This window comes from Watersipora subatra, chromosome 11, assembly GCF_963576615.1.
Source record: "Watersipora subatra chromosome 11, tzWatSuba1.1, whole genome shotgun sequence".
Classification (NCBI taxonomy): Eukaryota; Metazoa; Bryozoa; class Gymnolaemata; order Cheilostomatida; family Watersiporidae; genus Watersipora; species Watersipora subatra.
In genome coordinates this window covers 39,463,172-39,486,778 of record NC_088718.1, presented here as the reverse complement: position 1 = coordinate 39,486,778, position 23,607 = coordinate 39,463,172, and the positions used below count along the sequence as shown (strand labels likewise).

Below are 23,607 nucleotides of genomic sequence, written 5' to 3'. Positions count from 1 at the left end.
ACAGAATGGATATTCTCTGGTTAACCTATTGACTAACAGCGCTAGACCACATGTCGTCTCAAAATCTTATTCAATTCATTCCTTTAGCCACAGGGTTTTGCATATATCAACGCTTTCTGGTATTTTCAATAATTTTCATTGAAAACCATACTCGTTGCTTGGGAGTGTTCCCGGCTGGTCTAGTTAGAGTCTGCAATCAGCCTTTTGGCTAAAGGAGATAGCAGAGTCCCCCATAAATGAAGTTGAACACAACTAATTTATTCCAAACAATCATAACACTCAACATATCACAACTTTAAGTCTTGGTGAGCTCAGCTGATTAAAAGTTGTGCAAACTATTTGCGGTTATTCTAAAGATTTCCAAGAGCTGCATAAAAATTAACTAGCCTTAGCGCCGATGTGTTATTTTAGACACAGCAAACTATTCGCTGTAGTTTTCAAAACTCATAAGTATAAACCTTTTTATTAGGAACGCTCTGCTCTTGCATCAGCCAATCAGAACTATGTGGCAGCATTTCTCAGAAACCTAGATTTGTGAAACAAAAAAGCGAGCAACGTCTGAGTGCATTAGATTGAACATAGAAAACCATTTGTATTTTCACTATTTGTACCACAATTTACATTGCTTGCGAGTCTGCCAGAAAAATGTTTTCTAAGAATTGCCAGGGCCGAGGGTGGCGGCATCTGTCCCCTACCAAAGAGCACTTCAACACGCTGCCAAACAGGCAAACAAGTGTTATGAATAATAAAACAATAAAGCACTTACTTAACAATGCTCTACTTTCATAAGTGATGCATGCACATAAACAAGACGATAAGAAGGCAGCAGATGCCGACCTAATGGAGAATGAAATCTTATTAGACATTTTCATCGCCTCGACGTAACTAAAAGACGCGTATGTTAATCGGCGGGAGCGCCTCTCATCCGTCTCTAATTGCACACAAATCAGGCTTGGCCGTTCCTAATCACCAACTGTACTCATCTTAGCAATTATATGAAACCCTACTTTGCAAGTATTTAGTGAGTTTTTAACCAATTGCAATATGTCGTTAATTGGAGGAGCTGAATGTTAAAACTTCCATCATTTGACTCTTTATAGAGACAGATGGTTGGTGCAAGCGAAAAAGCCGATACTTAGCCGAAGATAAGCTAACAGCGAGTTAAAATAAGTTGTTTTGAAAGAAACGTATCTCTGACTAAAACACTATCTTTTATATTCCGTGTAATCATATCATTTGACATTTATTACCCTAACAGTAGAATTTACAAACCAATAGATTATAGAGGTCTGGACTTGTTCAAAGAGAGCTGTCCAATGACAAGGCCAAATTTGATAACAAGAATACGAACGGCTAAACTGTTTGATGCATTCAATGAGCAATACATTTATTAGATAAATCAGGTGATTGAATCTAGGCATGTAAAGTTGGGTTAATGCTGCTCTAGCAAAGGGGTGTAACACTATGCGGGTTGGCCACAAATGTGACTGAATTTCTTGGAAAGAAATGTGAAGACATGTTTACGCCAACTCGTTTTCACATTTTTATCTTCTTCATCAACAATGACTTCGTCTAAACTTAGAAAACGTACAAGCCATAAGCTAGCTTGATTTTATATAGCAAATTACGTCTTTTTGGCGGCTGCAAAAAAATATTTTGAGATTATGATAGCCAATCAAAGAGCAGCATAATCTCTCAAAAGAAGTTACAGTGAAATCTCGACCTGGATAGGACCTTGACCTTTTGGACTTCCGGCATTATAAAGAAAAATTGATCAGTAAAATCGAAATGTCTTAAGAAAGTGACAGAAATTAGTACAAAGAAAAACTTCTGTAAAAACCTAGCATTGTCGCACTTTAATGCACCCACTTTAATGTTATCAACCATTTTATATTCGTCAGATGTCGTGCACAGTTTGAGCTTTTATTCGAGTCATAACTAAAATTGCATCGATGAAATTTAGTGGAAGTAGAAGATGAAGCGCTAGAATGTTGATAATACCAGTCAGACAAGAAGGTATTATTAGGCAGTCTATATATGTTTTACACAATATCATATTATGAATGACACAGCAATAAGTCATCCTAGGCTTGTCCTTAGGACACAACACGTACAACATATATTTAGTCGTATTAACAGAGAATAATGATAGTGTACAGTCTTGTAGAAACCTATGCAATGCACGAATATTGCCAGATCTTCTTTTAAGGTCCAAACACACCAGGCGATTTTATCGCGTGCGTCGTGAGAAGCGCGGATATATTGCTGGTGTGTGCCTAAACGCACTTGAGCGATTCATTAGCAAACGATAACGTGGGTATACTCACAAACTGCCAATACAATTCCGTATCATTAATTTCTTCGGAGTTGTTAATAAATTTATAGGTAAGTCAATATGGCGCCGTCGAGGCAACGACGTAAACAACTTCCGCTCTTGTTAATAGGCCCAACTCACTTTCATGGATTGTACACTACAACATATATGAAAAAAAGATTCTTGTTTTTTATTAGTGGTATTTTACGATTTTTTATATATAGTTTACTTTACAGTAGTTTTCCATATTTAATATGTTAAATAATTACCATTCTCAAGATGGTCAACCCGTGCAACGATTGACTTCAAATGTTGGTTTTCAACAGGTATTTTTTGTAATTTTGTGTGTGTTATGTTGGACAGGATTAAGGGTGCTTTTATTGAATTTATAAACAATTCAGTGTTCGTACTGATGACGTTTTAATCATAACAAAACAGCAAAATGTTGCTGCTGTACGTTGGTGAACATCGTTAAGAAGTAATTAACCACCATAAAAATTCATTCTGGGAAAAACCAACTAATCGAAATGCATCTCGCTAGCGATAAAGTTGTGATAGAGAATATCTAGCGTTATCGATCTGCATGAGCTCGCTGAGCGAATTCTAGCGCAAATTAGCGCCACGCAGCACGATATCGCCATAAATATTGCCTAGTGTGTTTTCACCTTATTAGAAATGCTGATTGCAGTAGTGAATTTGTTTGGTTGGAGCACGAAGTTAAGAATTTTCTAGTAACACCACATCTTTTCTGAAATAGTAAGAATTCACTACTGAGCAAGCTAGCTGAAAAGGATGACCTTCACATCCTGCTATCGGCTAAACTACACCAAAACAGATCTCTAGCACATCTGAGGTTAAAACAGAAAATAGGTTTTATATGGCCAATCACACCTCACCAACATTTCTCCAGATTTTTTATCTAACTCGCTGATTAAGCAAGCAATGATAACGCTAACTATCTTATGATCTGCCTTAGCCTTAGCCTTAGCCTAGCATTAGCCTAAACACCATTACATTTCCACAAACAGTTGACCAATTGCACAAATGTAGCTTCATCCAATAGGAAGGATTAAAAACTATAACTACCCAATCATATCAATCCTCTCCAATAACTATTTTATGAAACAACATTGCTTGATTACCAAAAAGCCTCAACAAATCACCCTTTTTGGCCTAACAATATAACGCTACAAAGCTTTGTTCGAGGTTTCGTTAGAGTTGTCTTTTGTGAGCTAGCACTAGGGCTGTACAGAAATGAGCTACTACAAAGAGCTAGCACTAGGGCTGTACAGAAATGAGCTACTACAAAGAGCTAGCACTAGGGCTGTACAGAAATGAGCTACTACAAAAAGCTAGCACTAGGGCTGTACAGAAATGAGCTACTACGAAAAGCTAGCACTAGGGCTGTACAGAAATGAGCTACTACGAAGAGCTAGCACTAGGGCTGTACAGAAATGAGCTACTACGAAGAGCTAGCACTAGGGCTGTACAGAAATGAGCTACTACAAAAAGCTAGCACTAGGGCTGTACAGAAATGAGCTACTACGAAGAGCTAGCACTAGGGCTGTACAGAAATGAGCTACTACAAAAAGCTAGCACTAGGGCTGTACAGAAATGAGCTACTACAAAAAGCTAGCACTAGGGCTGTACAGAAATGAGCTACTACAAAGAGCTAGCACTAGGGCTGTACAGAAATGAGCTACTACGAAGAGCTAGCACTAGGGCTGTACAGAAATGAGCTACTACGAAGAGCTAGCACTAGGGCTGTACAGAAATGAGCTACTACAAAGAGTTAGCAGGTCAATTTTACAAAGCAACAATGTTAAGCAAAGTGGATTGTGCCAAAGAGTTGATTGGTACACCGGTCGTTGTTTATTTCTTGATGGCTATACAAATGACATTTTTCAATCATAGCTCATCGCTATTTATCTAAATAAAGAAATAATTTATCATTTCATTTCTTAAAGCGCCCAATTCACGATTGACGCTAACAAACCTAGCTAACATGATATGACTTTAAAGTGATTCCTACCAACCAAACAGGCTACAACTAGTACTGAAGTACATATCAAACACATGGATGACTGCATCTTTGTTACAAGGCTTACCCGAGCTGGGCCACACTGCTGCATACCATGCAAGAGAAGAATTATTCAGCAGTGCCCCTGGAGCAAACTGACTAGCTGGTTCACATTCAAACAGGAACACTACTGTGGGCCCACATTCAAACAGGATCACTACTGTTGGGCCACATTCAAACAGGATCACTTCTGCTGGGCCACATTCACACAGGATCACTTCTGTTGGGCCACATTCAAACAGAATCACTACTGTTGGGCCACATTCAAACAGGATCACTACTGTTGGGCTACATTCAAACAGGAACACTACTGTTGGGCTACATTCAAACAGGAACACTACTGTTGGGCCACATTCAAACAGGATCACTTCTGCTGGGCCACATTCACACAGGATCACTTCTGTTGGGCCACATTCAAACAGAATCACTACTGTTGGGCCACATTCAAACAGGATCACTACTGTTGGGCCACATTCAAACAGGATCACTTCTGTTGGGCCACATTCACACAGAATCACTACTGTTGGGCCACATTCAAACAGGATCACTACTGTTGGGCCACATTCAAACAGGATCACTACTGTTGGGCCACATTCAAACAGGATCACTACTGTTGGGCTACATTCAAACAGGAACACTACTGTTGGGCTACATTCAAACAGGAACACTACTGTTGGGCCGGCTTATGTAAGACATGAAAAGCGGTATGCACAGTTGTTCTTGAATTTGTTCTTTAATTGTTCGGCAATTTTCCCGACTATTATGACCAAAAGACAAAATTCCAGCGACTAAAAAATGATAAGAAATAATTTTTATTAACATATAAAAAGTAATAAAAGCAATGAGTCGAAGTGATTGCAATAAAAAACTCTATGCCATTTCGATGACTCGCCTAAAATTTACTAATGGCTCACTCCAACTACAATTTTCTTAATTTGCTGCGTAACCAGTGATCTGGTGCTTGGTATAGCACTGAGTATGTCATGTAACCATGGCAACTCAGTGCTATTTGGATAATGTGTGTCCTATTCTAAACTAATGAGTAAATAACATATGCTTATGGTCAATAATGATTTGCTACTTATCTCGAAGCAGACATACCAAATGCACTCTTGTTTGAAAAAAGTTACTTTTAGTTCTCAGTAGCCTTAGAAAATAAGCATCGCCAAACCCCTGTTACTAATGGGCTTTAACATTTACAAATCGATGAAACAACAGTTATCACAATAACCAAAAAAAGAAACTGGCTTATAATCCAATAGAAAAGCTTTACTCGCATGCCTTAGGACCAGCGAAGACACCATGGATATTTATAAATACTTGTAAAACATAGAGTTAAATATCATTCCTGAACTTGAAATCAAAAAGAGTAATTCATCTAAAAGCTGTGTTTGCTTTGCTCTATGAGTGCCTGAGACTAGTTCCCACTATATCGGCATGTGTCGATGTTGTCGATTATGTGCATCGAAAACCGATAGCATCGTCGAGGCAATGCAGATACGTTGGTGAAGATTTCAGCTGTCAAATTTTCCCGATAGTTTGCCAAGCATCCTGGGCAGCCTGTGCAATAGGTACCACTTTGGCGATAATGATTGGCTGTGGGGGATTGCTTGAACTATATTTTCGTTCGTGACAATTGCTGCAGGACTAGTATTTTGTTGTTTCCGTGACATTGTTATTTAATGAAATAGCTATTTCATGGACTATTTGCTGATGTAAAATGGGGTGAATTTGTGATAGTGTGTACAATTTTATCAAAGATGATCACCGAGGTTCTGTGGGATTAACATCGACGTACGGTGATATAACGTGAACCAGCGTTTAGGACCGGCACAGACGCCATCACGCTCTCCCGCTATGTCATGTAGCGAGTGGTTCGTGCTATGGTAAGGACTTCTCAGACTCACCATTAGAAGGTCCTTGATACCAGTTACGTTCTTTTCATTTTCAGTGCGTGAAGTGCGAGGCCCTTCCTTACCGTCTTCATACTCTTCAGGTAGGTTGTGAACTATGAACAGAGTCAAGTGAAAACATAAACACTACAAAAACTTAATCAATTTTGACATTTCAAAAAGGTTTAAACAAACAGAGGATGTGAAAATGTATAAACACAGATTAACAGTTTCTCAAGTTTTGATTAGACTTTGACTCTCCTAAGTGTTCAACTTTTAGCAAGATGGTCACACTGGAATGAAATCACAAAAATAAATTTGCAATTAATATTTTGCTCAACAAATATAACTATAAACAACAGCATTGCCTTTGATGCTTACTTGTGTCGTCACATAATATTGAAAATCATTACATAAAACAAATAAGTTATCATAAGTACGGCCAGTGTGACATGTAGTTCTAGATTTTAGTAGCAGGCAATTTGAGATTATAAAATTATTCACCAAATTGCATACAAGCTTAGATAAACTTCAGTAATTCGGACTACAACAAAACATGCGTTTTGAATATTGATTATTCAATTTTGTAATTTACTAGGCATGAAATTACTTGAATTGATTTATTTTAATAATAACAAACTCTGTTAAAAGCTTTAATGAACATTTGCTTCATGCTAAATGATGCCTTATTATGCAGATAGGGGCAGCCCTGAAGTCAGGCAGTCACAAAACACCATTTGTATGCTAATTTCCATGTTATGTAACAAAACTCGTGATAACAATGAAAGTAATTTACAGATCGATTTTCGATCTTGACCTAAAAAAGTTCCAAAGATGCTGATTGCAGTTATTAAACAAATTATCCTAGGGCAAATTATGCTATGATGTAACATCTGGCAAAACAAACATTAGTTTCAGATAAACAATATAGACTCAAATGTATATATATATATTACATATATATTTCTCAAAGTCCGTATGTCTGTCTGTTGGAAATCCGGCTATAGCTATTATTAGAACAGCTGAGCTTGACAAAAATAAAGACTCAAATTCATGGAATTTCATGGAAATTCATGGAATTCTTACTGTCATTGGAAGCCTAACCTTATTAACTAGCTTAGTGGAGTTTCCATTGGCAATATGCCAGGCCACTAGCTTGAAAGGTACAGTTGTTTGACAAAGTTTTAAAACCTTTACAGTTGTTTTTATTTCTCTCTTAATTTAGTTCAACTACATGACACACTTCTCTCATGATATGTAGTTTGCAAGTTAGAATGGCAAATGATGTTATATGTTAAATACAAATCAATTTTCTGTACAAAGACTCTTCTATTACATGGGCAACGCCGGGTGGCACAGCTAGTATATATATATATATATATATATATACATGTATATATATATATATATATATATATATATATAACTGTAACAACCATAAATTACAAATAGCAAGCAATATCAGTGAATGAGAGATCTATTGATTGCTGGCAGCACAACTCGGCAGCGGCTGCTGAACTAAAGAGGTTACCGTAATACTCAAAACTTGCAGGTTTCTATTGATAATGCTGCCAGGATTTGAAAACTGCCCAACAAGCAACTAGACAATGAACTGGCAGGTTTGCACATTTATGAGTGTTCAATTTTACACTGAGAATAAGTGCTTGCGGCTAGTTTGAAAATTAATAGCTGCCAGTAAAAATCAGCTCTTATACCCTCTGACCATGACCTTTGTTAACAACAATCACTTCCTGAGTTGTGAGCCATATAAAAGGCCAACCTAATCATATTTTCTAGATAGCTTCATGACACTGTGGTATTTCTTAAAACACGACCAAAAACTTTCAGCTATATGAAGAGAAAGCTTCACTACACAGCATAAGCCTGCAGGTAGCTATTCAAACATTTTGTGTTAACTGTTTTCTTTGTAACATCCTATGCCTACTGCATTACCAGCAATTAGATGGCTAGACAAGTGACGCTAGGAGCATATTCCGCATACCATGTGGACAGCCTTCAGGTGTTGAGCTATTTACCAATTCTTGGTCGCAGGACACAGTTTGACGACAGCGCCATTGTTTCTTTTAGAAATAGTTACACAATGACAAAAGAGACTCGCACACGCGACAGCGGCGGGCAATTCATATGGACAAGGAATATTTTTCACACAGACTAAAAGGCGGCGGCCACATGGACTAATGCTGCCAAGGCAGCGGAGGGCGCCGATTGGCAGCACGGTCATAACTCAAACACATAACATTACACAATTTTGAGATTGTAAAACAACAAACATTGGTCAGAACCAGCGTGTGAATTCTAACGCCTTGTCGATGCATACAACGAGTATTGTATTGAGATTAAAAGCTGACGAACAACATTTCCTTTGTTTTCAAAAGAAGGAATGTTAAAAGGGCTCATTTAGACTAAGTGCTTGAATCCTATGAATGAAGCCCTTTTAATACCATTCTTTTTGCAGCTAAGCGACAATCAGTCGTGTGACTTATAACCGACTGTCGGACCATACATGCACAAGCCAGTCGATCGAGAGTCCACAACAATATCTTAGAAAAACTGTCATAAACAGGATATAATTTAATGGTTCTTGAGCAACGATAACCATTCTAAAGAGGGTGTTATTTTTAACTCATACCTAACAGAGCTATGTTTAATTTATAATTCAACAAAGTTATGTTTAGCTTCCATGTTTTCATCTGTTTTCAGCTGCGGCAGTCGGACCATACATGCACATGTCAGTCGATCGAGAGTTCACAACAATATCCTAGAAAAACTGTCATAAACAGGATATAATTTAATGGTTCTTGAGCAACGATAACCATTCTAAAGAAAAAGTTATTTTCAACTCATATCTGACAGAACTATTTTTAATTTATAATTCAACAAAGCCATATTTAGCTTCCATGTTTTCAACTGTCTCAGCTGCAGCAGTATTTGTGTAAACTATCTGACTAATCACAAATAACATTTTAATATTTACAAATAATAACAAATAATATTTACGCGGGACCCTAAAGCTTTTATTTTATAACTCATAACAAAAATGCCACAATAGATTGCTAATAACAATAACACAATAACTAATGTAATGTTGATGAAGCTGTTCTCATTCACAGAAGAAAATAGTGTTTGGCATCCGTTTATAGTGTCTATAGCAAATAAAGCTTTCATAGTTTATGATCTTTCCTGATTGGTCTAGGGCACCAATGATCATACCAACATTACAGACCAGCAAGCTTTTAGATGATAATTCATATTTGGACATCAGAAAATCAGCTGATGCATACTTCCTCTGACTCAACATGACTTTCTCTAAATTTCTCCAAAAACACCCGAAAAGAAAACAATCCATCAATTATGACTTTATTTTTACAAAGTACTTGAGTTTCATGGATGACAATAAACTAACCATCGTTATTGTTAATTGCTTGCTCATCAACATATAATAGTTCCTACATGACTGCAGCAGTCAACGTTAGCCAGCAAAATAACTAAAAAAAATCTTTATTTGAACAAATTTTTAAACACTTTAAAGCATCACAACTTTTAACAGCTCTGATTATTTTAACTGATCATTACTACTCTAATAAATATTTGTGGTACAAGGGTGTGTTAAGTTGGAGAAACATACAATATAAAAATCTGAGTGCAAGAAATAGTCTTATATATAAGATACAGGTAAACTTACCTGCATCTTATGTAATCTATAACTTATTTGAAAGAAATTCACACTATTAGTCCTACTTTATCACCTACAATAGAGCAACCTCTAGCCTAATATATGCAATGAAAATGTTATTTATCTTCCCCATGAAGAGACAACTCCTTACCCCATGTAGGTGCAGGCACAATTAGGTCATCAATGATTCGACGGCTTATCCTAGACTGTGAGGGCGGAGGAGGGCACGTCATGTTATCTATGTACGTATCAGCGTGTTTCGTAAGAACTGACACTACTGTAGACTCAGGCCTCTTGAGTCGGCATGACCTCACTGTGACGCACACCCGGAGTTCTGTGGCTAGGAGACTGTCTATGTACTCAATATCAAGCTTAAGGATGACCTAAAATGTATAACCGTATTTTGAAAAACATATTTTCAAGCTGAGACTTAGCAAACCAGAATCAATCGAGATGAAAAAATACCTAAAAATTAAACGACAGATACATGTACAAATGGTAGTCTGTATGATCTATTTTATTGTAACAGAAATAGATGAAGACTTTTTATGCAAATACTGAAACACATCAACTATAAGTAAAAATGGCATTTACAGGAATTTTATTTGCTATCATAGGCAGGAAAGAGCCTACAGCTCAATGTACAATGATCTGTTTATAAAACTCGAAAAAGTCGCATTGCATGCTGAGATAAGGTTCCCTCATTACACTGGTGATTGGTAACTCGCGTTCGGTTAACTCATGAAGTTGGCGACAAAAGCTCATAATGGAACAGCTAATGCTAGTCGAGAAATAATGCCTACAATTTGCGGTTTTTAATATTGACGCAAAAAATAATTCTTGACGCAAAAAACACAATGCCAAATGAAAAATGGTAATATATGAAAATAGGAAAAAGTGATCATAATTTATTATTGGTTTATTGTCTATGAACACATCACTTTGCCTGAGCAAAAAGAGAATGGTTGAAATTTCTCACCCTTTACAATATTTTAAACTCCTTTAGACTTACCTTGCCATTGAGTGTAAGTAGCTCATCTCCAACTATGAGACCAGCCTTCTCAGCTGGACTACCCGGCTCCACTTCTTCTATAAACACTTTGAGTTCGTCTTCCGTGTCAGCGTCATCTGCCAACTCCGCTTCCACCTCGATGCCAAACATTTCCTTTGCAGTTCGAGACATCTCCACTTGGAATATAATCTTGCTGCAGACCTGCACCTTATCGTAGTCCTTTGTAAATAGAGAGACGTATCGTTGCAGCAAATGATAAGTATTGTTGAACAGAATGAATGAATTGAAATACTCTGGTATTTCTTGATGATAATCTACTCCAGTATTTACTTCTCATGTGAAGCTGTCAAATGTTGGAAAAATAGATTAATGTTTGCTTAATATGTTTCAGAGCCCAAAAAAAACAATAATAAATAATAAATACTTGAAGTAATTAAATTTAGTTCAAAAACCAATTCTCTTGGTGAGAGAAGAGGATGTAAAAAAGTTAACACCATGTAAAAAATGTAATGCAAAAACTTATATTTTATACAAAAAAATTGATAAGGTAATAATCGCCAAAAAGGAGTTTTTTATTGTTCCTTAACTTTATCAACACAGGAATTGAAGCGCAGGCAGAGCGTGAGTTGGATGGTAAGGGAAGTAGTAAAACTGCATGGCGTACCTTATGCTATAACTTACACAATTTAATTATAGTTCAAATTAATTTAATACATATTATTTAATTGCTATATATACTATATTGCTACGTTTTATTTTTCATCAGCCTCTGTATTCTTACTGATGAAAAAACATTACTTTTTGAAGGTAATGGTGATGCCGATTCAAAGTAAAAGGGAAGACAATTCCCCTCACATTCACTTCAATTTGAAATTGATCGTTTCAAATTCTTTTCCTTTGATTAAATTTTAACAACTTTTAATCACAAACCAGTGAAATATACTACTGTGCAGCTCAATATCAACAGCTGCTTTAAGACGATTAAAACATTTTCAATACCAAACCTTTGTTACGCATCGATCACACATGGGTTATACATGTATGTTGAATCTTTATTAACATGAGTCGAGTCTGTCTATCCTACAGCGACGGTTAACAGCAAACAAAAAGTGTAAGGAGAATTTTCTGATTAAATTGGCAAATGCAATAACAACCAGTTTATTAGATAAAACCTCAACTGCTATTTTTATGCAACAACATTCAATAACAAGCCAGTTATGAACAGGAAAATAATTTACATGTAGGTGTGAGTGAACATCAAAAGAATTAATCAATGGAAGGGAGGGATAACTCCAACAAGATAGCTAGAATTAAGCACAGAGTGAATTTGAAAGAGTAGCTCATTGTAAAGGGAGGGCAATTTCAACAGCCCTTCAAACTGCGTCTGATTAAAATTTCAATCCATCATTGAGTGGAAAAAATGGGCTCCTACCTTTCGTCTATCCGTTTCCACCTAGAAATGATTGTACATGTATAATATATGCTCTAGACTACATATTGTACACAAGAATTAGGCAACTCAAACCGCAAAAATCGAATTTAAAAAGAACAAGTCAGTTCAAAGTAAAGGCCGTTTTGAGCGAATTTTAAGCATACTAGCATTACATTGTTGCGTTTCATCATTAGAGCTTTACAATTGAGATAAGAATTTTATGCAATTGAGAGTTGTGCCACCCTTTTTTCTATAATGCAACTCTAACATCAATACTTTTACTCCATCAATTTTAACATCATGGTATAATAAATAATTATATAAGAAGACATTCTTCGGTGACTACTTTTCAACTAAGATCTGATTTGGAATTCACCAACTTAATAAGAAACGATTCCTAAAAAATGTTAGAACATTTTCTGATGTTTGAACTATTGCCTTCCTGCGGCAAGCAGTTTACATAAAAAGAGTTCAGTTAGTAAAAGTTCAGGTGTCTGACTCAGCAATCAAGCACCTGTTACAACTGTCAAGAGTTGTTTATTTACCAGTCAGCAAGTGTCAATAGCGGATATATAGTTACTTACGAGCTTATCGAATAGATCATCCATGTGTGGAATAGAGTAGTCAGAGGAGTGTTTGGCCTTTATCCGTAAGAAACACTCACTGGCGATGAGCTGCCTTTTGTTACAGACTGCTTCAAGGACATCTCTCACAAGCATATCTTCATCAGTGGAGACCAATGTTACCTGTAAACAAGCAAGAGGTCATACAACGGCCATACATAGGTAAGAGTTCATACAACGGTAAGATAATTACCCATAAGTCAATTGGCATTTATTTTTATTTATTTATTCAATTTATTTAATGCAGAAAATACTAAGATATTTCCTATAACAATATCTTATTATAATTCTTCTCATTACTATTGTTAAACATTTCATTGCTATTTATCGTTGCTGTCTAAAAAGGAGTCATCTGAAGTACACCCAACATTTGCTGTAGGGTGCTTATGGTGAGCTCATAATTAATGTTTTTAATGAAGCCTTTTTTAAACTGTCATAGACTGAAATAGTCAATCATAAACTACCTAACCGACAGATGCCAAAACAAACTTCCGAATGATTTTTGCCCAATGATCTGCGCTAGAGTGTCTACTAAATAATTCCTATGGTCAACAACATAGACCCTCTTTTCCCTGTTCAAATATCTTCCTGTATAAACCAAATGAGCCTCCATGAAGCCTAGCTAAAACTGTTGTATAAAACAATTACAATCTATTAGTAAGTGCAGTGAACTTAAGTTGCAAAGCTATCAATAATCGGCTGTAAATAAACCAGTGTAAATACAGTGTAAATACGGGTGTAACAAGGTGTTCAGAATCACTGCCTTGACAAGCTTCCAACTTTGATGAATAATTAAATAGTTAAATGAATATTTATCATGTCATTTAATGTTATTTTATAACAAATTTAGACTTGAACAACTAGAAAAAGGACTATGTACACAGACATTAAAAACTATTCATCAAAATCCAAAAATAGCTCGATACAAGCAAACAGTTTTGCCTTGCATAGCGCTTTGAAAAGTTATCTCTCCTTGCCTAAGAAATTTGTAATCATCAAAGTAAGAAGTCTTCCTCATTAGGCTTTGAAAAATTGGTGTAGCGGCTCAAGATTTAGGCCTGCGCATAACGTGCTGTCTTAAATGCAAAACACTGGCAGCAAAATAACAATATAATAATAATAACAATGAATAGCAATAGAAAAAAAAATCTTGTGTTGCAGAACTTTATACATTTACCTCTTCCACTAAGGAATTTTTGCCCAATCTCACGAAACTAATTTTAGCCAAAAGATCGTTGGTCGACGTACACTCAGTATTTTTTATGTAAAAGCTGGAGTTTCCGTCCTTTTTTAGAGAGCTTCAATCTAAAGTTTTTGAAATTGACAGAAAACCTTCCGTTTGACATTTTTTCATAGCTAAGTAAAAGCGACTACAAAAGAAAAACGCATTTTTTTCGCAGTTTTATCAAAGTGCAGACCTCATCCTTTGATATTGCACGATAGTTACAAGAAATATTCGAGGTCCAATGTTGAAGAATTTTGCAGAAATATGTTTAGTTCGCTATTCACAATTTCTCTTTTTATCCATCCTAAACTGGAAACCGAAAAAAATTGAGACCACAATATTATGCCGCGAATTTTAAGCTTAAAGGAAGTTAGTTGTTTCATTTTGGCAAAATAATAACCTTAAATTTCTGGTAGCAAAACTTGGGGTGAAGCTGTTAATTGATCTAGACGTATGTTTAATATTTCTTGTATAGATACTAAGGTGAGTAACTTTAACAGCTTTTTATAGTGAAAGAGTTATTGTGGTTGCTAAATAGACAAGATCCATGATAAAATATGAGACTTGATCTGATGTTAGTAACAACAGGCAGTAATTAAAGTGCTTCATGAAGTATCGTTATGTACCGAACTGGAACTCCTGATATTGAGCTTAAGAAACCGACGCCTACCAACTGCGCCTATCTAACCTCCGCAAAAATTTATACAATAAACAACTATAATAAAATCGATTTTCCCTGCTGTTAAACAATTCTAGTGTGAACTAAGAGTAATAAGAGCGATAGGCTAGAGCTCCAGGCTTCATGCATGGATTATTTAATGTGAAAAAGCAGGCCCAGTACAAGCAATGCTGGGCTCGATTGGCAATTCTAAAACTTTGGTTTTTCATAAAAGAGGGCCACAGTCTATCCGATTAGAAACTCAAAAATGTGCCTTCACATGCATTAAGGACGATGGTCCTCCACGAACGCATTTATAGATTCTTTGTCCTGTAAACGGTGCAGCAATTTATATTGAGAATGAAAGAATTCTCAAAGCAATGCCGGCTTACTGTCATTAATAAATAGTTCTCTTACCTGGTTGTTGGGTAGAAGCACCCGGGTGAGATTGTCTCCAAACTTTGAGCCAACTCCATCTTGTGCCTCTTCAGGGCTTCCTTCATCAGGTGAGGGCGAGTTTCCCTCGGAGTCCTCATTGCCTGAGTACGACTCCCCCTCGTCACTCCCCGGTGCGTTAGGCACGAACGTGTCTGCCGTGACTCTCAGTCTACTCTGCGATGAGTTCTGACGCAGAGTCGACAATATTCCCTTCTTCTGCTGACCGATGTACGTGTTGTACGCATTCGGCGTACGAATACGGATGAGTGAGTGAAATGAAGTAGCGTTTAAAATGCCGAGTTTTCCAAGCTTTTGTTTCGTACTGCGTGACATGCTCGCTAAGATATATTTAGGGTTGGGTAGTTCAGTGCCCTACAATTATGTAAACAGTTCAAGGTCACACTACTTGAATTAAAACATTAGAAGAAAAAACATACAAAAAACATAAGGCGAGAAGATATGGTATGATAGTAAATACATAAATACAAAAGTTGATGTCGATCTAAAAACTGAAAATAAAACATACAACAGAAAACCTTACGCAACCTCACTTTAATTAGCCTTGCCGAATCATAGAAACTTTTCATGTACTGCGAGCCAGGTGTTATGGAACTCTGCTGAGGGCATGAAATGAACATTACATTTGGACGTTAGGTATGGTAACATCCTTGACACAGTACATAATAGAAAATCTGGCCAACGCTCAACACTGAGTTTGTAGAGCCATTTGTGAAAAGTGTTCCAATACTTTCAAAATTTCTTGCACTACAGGGAAAGCCTAACTAGAACAACTAGCGCTACAGTAAAACCCTTAACATACTAATCAAATCAAATTACTCATGACTGCAATGAAATGTAATACTCTATGTTATTGGCTATATAGTTGAACATCTCAGAAACAGGCAAAAACCATTTTCCAGATGAGCTTTAAGGGGTTTAAAAATTAGAGGTAATATAAATAAAAACTTTGGAACAAACCAATCACAATAGACATTATCATACTGCTTTGTCTATTGGACATGTGATTCTTCATTGTAACTTTTCACATCTAAAGAAGATCCTACTACAGTCAAAACCCCTAATCTGTATGGAGGACAGGTATTACAGTCAAGCCCTTACTTTTAAATAATAAAATAAATTACAGTAAAACTCCAAATGTATATTATACTAAAAAGAGACCTTACAGTAAAAACTGATGGCTTGTGTGAAAATTGCAATGTCAAGAGAAGCTGTAGCAGAATATAAATACAACTGACATACCTGCAGAGAAGAGAGGTAACATTTGAATCGATACTGATCCATATATAAACTTTCCAGATTCTCCTCCCAAGTTTGGATCTGCTTAGATATTGCATTCCTTGATTTGATTTCTCTGACAACTGACAATTGCAATTCTGCCATCTTTTTTGTTTTGGAGTCCTGAACAAAAAAACAGTACAACAACATGTTTTAGCGTCGCTTGCTTCCTAGTAACACAACATGTAAAAACACCCACTTAGTGTCAGGTGGTTAATTGTGTACGAAAACATAACTTGAAATTGATTTGCTCTATGAAAGCTTGCCTAGACATATGATACTGACTGCTAAACTAATTTTCCTAAGTAATATTTAAGTAATGTTTTCCTAAATAATATATTAAGTAGAAGTCAATATGAACCATCAGAAAACAGGTTTTCCATTATTTAAAATTACTTTCTCGGAGTCGCTTGCAATTGATGTATTTCTCACTAAAGCCAACCAATACAAGTGATTTATTCTGTGTGCAGCTGATCAATCAAACTGGTTTATTCAGGCACAACCAACCAATAGAACTAATTTATTGCGCACGCAGATGACCAATAGAACTGATTTAATATGCAAAAATGTTCGTGCTTGCTCACCAAATCAATGTTCTCTTGGAGTTTTTCTATTTCAGACTGGAGTACTTTGAGAGGATTTGTCTTCCCGTGTTGTCGTGAGTGCTGACTAGCGCAGGCTGAGTGGATCGCCGTAATCCAGTTGTCATGTTCAAACTGTGTTGGGGCCTGAATATGATCAACAGTAGAAGTAGTAAGTACAAGCAATCAACAAATAAGTAACTTTGTTTCGTCTAACTCTATAAGAATAAAGTAGCAAATTTAGTTCAGAGTTATCTCCTCATAATGGAGGATATAACTCTGAATTATATATGCTAAGGAGGCGGCTATCTTCCAAGTTTGGCCCTAATATTAGTCCCACTTGCTGGTATTTGATGGTTAGGCAAGTTAACATTCTTATTGTATAAGAAGATTTGTTTTAATAAATTTATTAAATAAAACATGGTTGTTTTTGAATTTTATTATTTAAGAGGGGGAGGGGGGTAGGAGTCAGTACTTTTTCTTTCACGAATATATAATCTTCATAAACAAGCTTCACTTTACCACATTCATTTTTGATGAACTTCACGATGTCTGTGTGTCCAAATACCAGTCTAGTGAATAAAAGGGTAAATAAAAGACTTACAGCTTTTCTTTTTGCTCTAGATTATTATTTCACTTTGAATAAAAAATAAAAATATTTTGTTAAATTTACTATTTAAGAGGTGGGCAGTTTTAGTGAGGCATCTATTTTATGGGAGTGCTTATTCGGGGGCAGCGTTTATGTTTATTTTATGGGGGCAGTGTTTTGGATACACAATGGAGAATAAAAAAAATTAAATTCCTTAGTTTTGCAAAATTTTGAAAAGTTTGAAAAGGTGAACAAAACTCATAACACAAATAGTTCTGGTAAAATTATTTTTCAATTAAATGTGTTTAAATGTTATGTACATGATGAAGACGGCAAATCTATGAGTATGAAAACAGAGTTTGCCAACTGATGTCTATAAAAACTACTCAGTAAATAGCAGCAAAGACCAGTGAGTGCAGTAAATGCTCCTACAACGTAAATCTCCTATAACATAAATTCAACATAACGTAAATAATTTATGTAAAATTTTCACATAAAATTCCATATAACGTATAGCGTAAAGTCGATGCAGGTTCTCAAATGCAATTTGGATAACGAAAGTCTCAAATAGAGTTTTTAAAATATCATTTTGCAGCCATACGACATCGATTCATTCCGGTGTTGGCATTTAACTTAACATAAAATTATCGGAATCATGACTTTGAAATCGAGTGAAAGTGATAACGCAAAAGAAAAAGTTGTCGATCCAATCCAGTCATTAAGTTAAAAAGTTAAGTTTAGTTTTTCCCTTTGAAGGACGAAAGGGGTGGGTTTGGGAAGATCTTTGAACGTTTTACACTATTTACATGTATTCTACTGTTTGTATAACATAAAATTTATATAACATAAAACTTCCCGCAGCATAATGTTTGCGTTGGAGGAGCATCTACTGTCTTGAAAGTATTTCAGATTTTAGAATACAACAGTTTTCCAATTTGCCTGATCTCGATCACATAGATTTGAACCCAGGCTATTTTCCTGTAGTTTACCAAATTATACCGCTTCTAAATGTAGAAACTGCCTGCTCTCCAAGAGTTTTCCTAGACGAAGTGCTGCCCTTAGAGTTTCCTCATCATACTCTAAGCATAATATAGACACTCATGTGTCCTACATCTACAGTATAAACCAACCTGGAAAAGGTAAGAATCACCATACGCCGAGCTCACTGAAAAAATATTCTCTCTTTTCGGATGCTCAGGAACGCTTTGAGCAATACTTCCATCAATGAAGATGATATGTTTAGGCATACCGTCCTCCGTCAGGGACGCCTGTAACATAGGATAGAATTCGTCAAGATGTAAACCAGAAATAGAGAATTGAAAAACAAGATCAAATATGCTTAATATGCTTATGATCTATACATAAATCTATTTCAAAATCAGTTTGCAAGATTTTTTGTACCAAAATTCATGAACACAAAAACTAGTGTAAATGTTTATATTACATGAAAATTGGCTCAAACCTTTTCATGTGTTTTAGATTTTATTGCAGTTATCAATAAAAACCACAAAATTAAAAAGTCACTTGCTATAAAATAGTTGTGCAAAAAATGAGCAGTTACAACAAAAGTTCATGTAATCTTCCCATTGGTATGCTATAGATTTTAAAGTTCAAAAATTAACTTTTTTAAAACTAAATTAAAAATATCATCAGATTCGCCAATGATCCAAGCATTGGTTAAAACATTTCAATGTTCAAATAACAGTTACGATGTTTTTATTTTAGATTTGCGAATGTGATATTAAGAAGACGAAATACTTCAAATACTATATAACCACCTGGTCTCCACATCCGTAGAACATAAGTGTGGTGCCACGCAGAGTCACCCAGTAACGCTTCCAGTGCCGTCGGTTGGCTAAGGCTAGCTTCTTTTTAGAATTCATCATCCAGTTTTTAACCTCCAACCAGCTGCCACAAAAACAATAATTATATTCCCACGAACAAACGAGCGGAAGCGAAGTATGAGAGTTTCATCAACAATGAGACGAACCCTCGTCAAGAAATTTCATCAACAAATTTAAGCATCGTTTTGTAAAGTCGTTAAAGTATAATAACGATACAAAACACATTTAAGCCTATTTAAATATGTTACCAAGTCTTTGTAAACCGTCGGCATTATCTTAAAACTTACCCATCTGATCGGATTATACACAAATAGACAGATTAATTTGGATGAAAATCGCCACAAAACGCTTGAAAAGCTTGGTTCAATAAAAGTTAAGACCGGAAATTGAAACGCCGAGCGACAGAGAACAGAACGATAAAGTAGTGCGCATTTCACGAAAAAACAACGTGCACATTTCACCAGTCTATAGAATTGTCGAAGGTTTCTGTAATTACCGTAGGAGTACTGAAATCATTTCATTTTGCCGATTTCAAAGTAACTGACATTTTAGACTCTTGAGTACTTCGGTATTCTAACTGATGTACAACGCAGTGTAAGTAAAGGAAATGACGATGATATTTTTTTCTAACGATTCTTATGAGATTTTAAGATTATGAGATTATACTTATGAGATTATAAAAACTATGACGTTTTTCAATGTAAACAAAATTGTGTATTGGTTTTATATTATTACTATATTAATAATATTGGTTATTCTAATAATATCAGTGCATTTTACTTCTAATATTGGCCAATATTGCATCTCTCCTATTGCAGGGGGAGAGATATAAACATATAATCTTTTCCTTTCATTATTGCTATTTATTGTATATAATAACACCCACACCCAGTATATTACAGCTACCATTGCAGTTATCCTATTTGACTGCTAATATTGCATTTCTCAACCATCAGTACCCTTTCTTTTTTTCCAATATTTCTTTGGTCGTGGGCTGTATGACAGTGGATATTTCTAGTATTGGAAAATTCTCTATTCCAATCTACACATAGAGAGTTTTCTTTATGCATCAGCAGAGAGAAGGTACTGTTAGATTTTGCGGCACAAAAAACTGTTCGTATGGTGGTTGGCATGTATAGTTATAACCTACATTGCCTCCCCCAACAGAATCAAAAAATTCAAAACCATTCATAGTTTATTTTCTTGTTTTAGAACCATAACCTATGAGATACTTTAAAGAAGGCAACAAATTAAATCAAGGTTAAATTAAATCAGGTTTGACAAGTACGCAAGAAATTTTTTCAAGATGCACTTTTTCAAGGACTTGTCTCCTTTCATCTCAAAGGAATTATTAGAGTCATCTCTCATCGCTTTATAACAGAATGTGGCCCTACAGCGCCCCATCATATGGTGACATTTGACAAACACATTGATTCCACTGGCTAATTGTTTTCCCATTCCCAGTCTCAACAGGATGTTTAATACATATTCTATGTTTACACCAGAGGTACAAACATTTGACAAGAACATGTAATCATATCACCTATATGGTTAGGTTTTAGAACTTATGAGCTCACCAAGTGTATCTGAATCTCTAGCATCAAAAGTACTCTAACAGACTATGCAGTCTGTTAGAGTACTACCCAAACATCCACCTTACAAACAAAAACCACTGAGCACACAGGACAGCAACACCTTGCCTGTCCTATTAAACATACTAATAGGACATTATATATAACTAATATTATTAAATATAATTAAGTTCTTATGTTATTATTTTATTTGTTCATTTTATTTTTTTTATTTAGTGTTTAGTTATTTGTGAGCTGGTGAAATGAAGTTAACATCAAATCAAATAATTTTTTAGCTGCTACTGCTTCCAGCGGGCTCCCATGACATTATAAGTTTCCAGTTGTTTTACTTTACCAATGAAATCTAGTTCACTAAAACAATAAGTAGGCCATGATATGAATGTACATACTTCGATTTCATTTCAAAGTTTCTCAATATAAATTCTTATAATTTTACAAACAAAAACTACTGAGCACACCAGACATAAACAACTTGATTGTTCTATATCTAGAACACTCTTATATCATATGAATTTCATTTTAAACACGACTAAATACCCATATTATTATTTTATTTTCACAGTTTGATTTGCTTTTGTCGGCGTTGGCTGGTGAAACACAGTTCAGATCAAACCGAATCACAAAGTAAAACAAATAACAAATATACAACCCAGCGCTAGTAAATATACCCAGTCTTTCGAGTGGCTCCTGACTGTCTAGCGAGAGACTTATATGACTTGATAACGGCTGGCTGCGTCGTAAAACTATTGGTGCTCGAGCCATCTTCTTCAGCCTCATCCTCTGACTGGTCGGTGAGAAGTGTGAAAGGTCGTACTTGCGTCACATCACTGGTCCTCGTCTGCTGACTCGAGGAAGAACTGTAGACACTTTCAGATCCTGTGACAGTTGTGAGGCATTGTTACATTGTGACAGCAAGGCTTACGTAAAGTCATGCAGAAATGCTAAAGTATGTCTGCAGTTCATGCTAGCAAAATTCTTCAATATTGGGCCTCGAATATTTTTGATAACTACATTTATATATTAGAGAATGGGGTCGATGTTTTAGTAAAACTGCGAAAACGATAGCGCCTATCTTTTGCGGCAAGTTTACTAAACTAAGAAAAATACTAAACATGGCTTCTGTACTTCAAAGAAATTGATTCTGATGCAGAATTTTCTGTCGACTTCAAATAACTTTCAATTGAAGCTCTAAAACAAAAGCGTTAGCTTTTACAACAAAAATATGTAGTGTACGTACACTAAAAACTCTTTGGCAAAAGTTAATTCAGTCAACATGTGAACAACGTTTGTGCATGTGCACATGCACGCACACACGTAAGATTTTAGCATTATACAATGCTACATCAATAAAAAAACATATGGAAATCTGTTTGGTGCGAGTTTTGAACAATTTGCAGCATAAACACCAAAACAAATGAAAATGATTTTAAATTTAAAATGATTTCAATTTTAAATTTAAAATGAAAATCATTTTAAATTTAAAAATTTAAAACACGGAATTCTATGATATAATTAATAACTAATTAATAATAAACAATTATAATTAATAATGTGGTCGCCTTTGAATTATTTCCACCCTAAAACAGACTGTTGTAGTCTAAACAAGCAGTGTACGACACCACAACTCCTAATTGACTAACTAATTTAAATGTATGCATATTATTGATACCCACTTAACACGCATGTATTTAAAACCAATAATAAACCTTGTAGGTCTTACCTGTAACTATAGAGCTTTGAGATTTCTCTGAGACAGACATCCTACTCGACTGCCTGCTTGTCTTAGACTTACAACTTTTCATGCTCGCTGACTTATTAGTTGAGACGGTACCACCAAACCCGCTGTCCTGATATAGTGAAACATTCTGATCATCACAGTCCTTTTTACATTCATCGTAAGCATCCTAAAAGTTTTAAATAAATGGTTATATATGTTAATAATAGATTTTCATAACAAAATTGTAATTCATCGTTTTTTTGATGTCATCAAGTCGTTTGCACATGCGCTCGTTCACAAAAAAGCCGCCATATTTGTAGAAAATTATCGTTTTTCTTTTATTTAATAGTACTTTTTGGTGTTGTTTTAATACAATAATAAAAAAATTGCAAACAAAAACATAATTTTTATAAATTCATTGCAAAAGCTTGGTGTTTTTAGCGATAAAATTGTCTATAAAGATGGCCGACAACGGTGGAATGACATCACGAAAAAATGAAGGATAATAAAATCCAGAAAAACGCAATCTTTGGTATAAGCAGCTAGTTTGATAGAATCAAAAGCAAAACCAAATTCTAAAAAATATGAACTTTCTTTGCAGCATTATTGACCACGTACCA

At 35.5% G+C, this 23,607-nt stretch overlaps 1 protein-coding gene across 1 annotated transcript in view; it reads right to left on the bottom strand.

Annotated features, from left to right (window-relative positions):
* LOC137408056 (protein still life, isoform SIF type 1-like) overlaps positions 1 to 23,607 on the bottom strand; it is a 51,108-nt gene that overhangs the window by 11,033 nt on the left and 16,468 nt on the right. Inside the window, exons 12-23 of the mRNA XM_068094444.1 lie at positions 22,991 to 23,174; positions 21,939 to 22,146; positions 19,613 to 19,742; positions 18,965 to 19,102; positions 17,249 to 17,392; positions 16,629 to 16,787; positions 15,348 to 15,740; positions 13,009 to 13,170; positions 12,425 to 12,445; positions 10,993 to 11,211; positions 10,132 to 10,363; positions 6,302 to 6,402 (exon numbers count right to left, since the gene is read on the bottom strand). Coding sequence (XP_067950545.1) covers positions 6,302 to 6,402; positions 10,132 to 10,363; positions 10,993 to 11,211; positions 12,425 to 12,445; positions 13,009 to 13,170; positions 15,348 to 15,740; positions 16,629 to 16,787; positions 17,249 to 17,392; positions 18,965 to 19,102; positions 19,613 to 19,742; positions 21,939 to 22,146; positions 22,991 to 23,174 — 2,091 coding nt within the window. The remainder of the gene's footprint in view (positions 1 to 6,301; positions 6,403 to 10,131; positions 10,364 to 10,992; positions 11,212 to 12,424; positions 12,446 to 13,008; positions 13,171 to 15,347; positions 15,741 to 16,628; positions 16,788 to 17,248; positions 17,393 to 18,964; positions 19,103 to 19,612; positions 19,743 to 21,938; positions 22,147 to 22,990; positions 23,175 to 23,607) is intronic.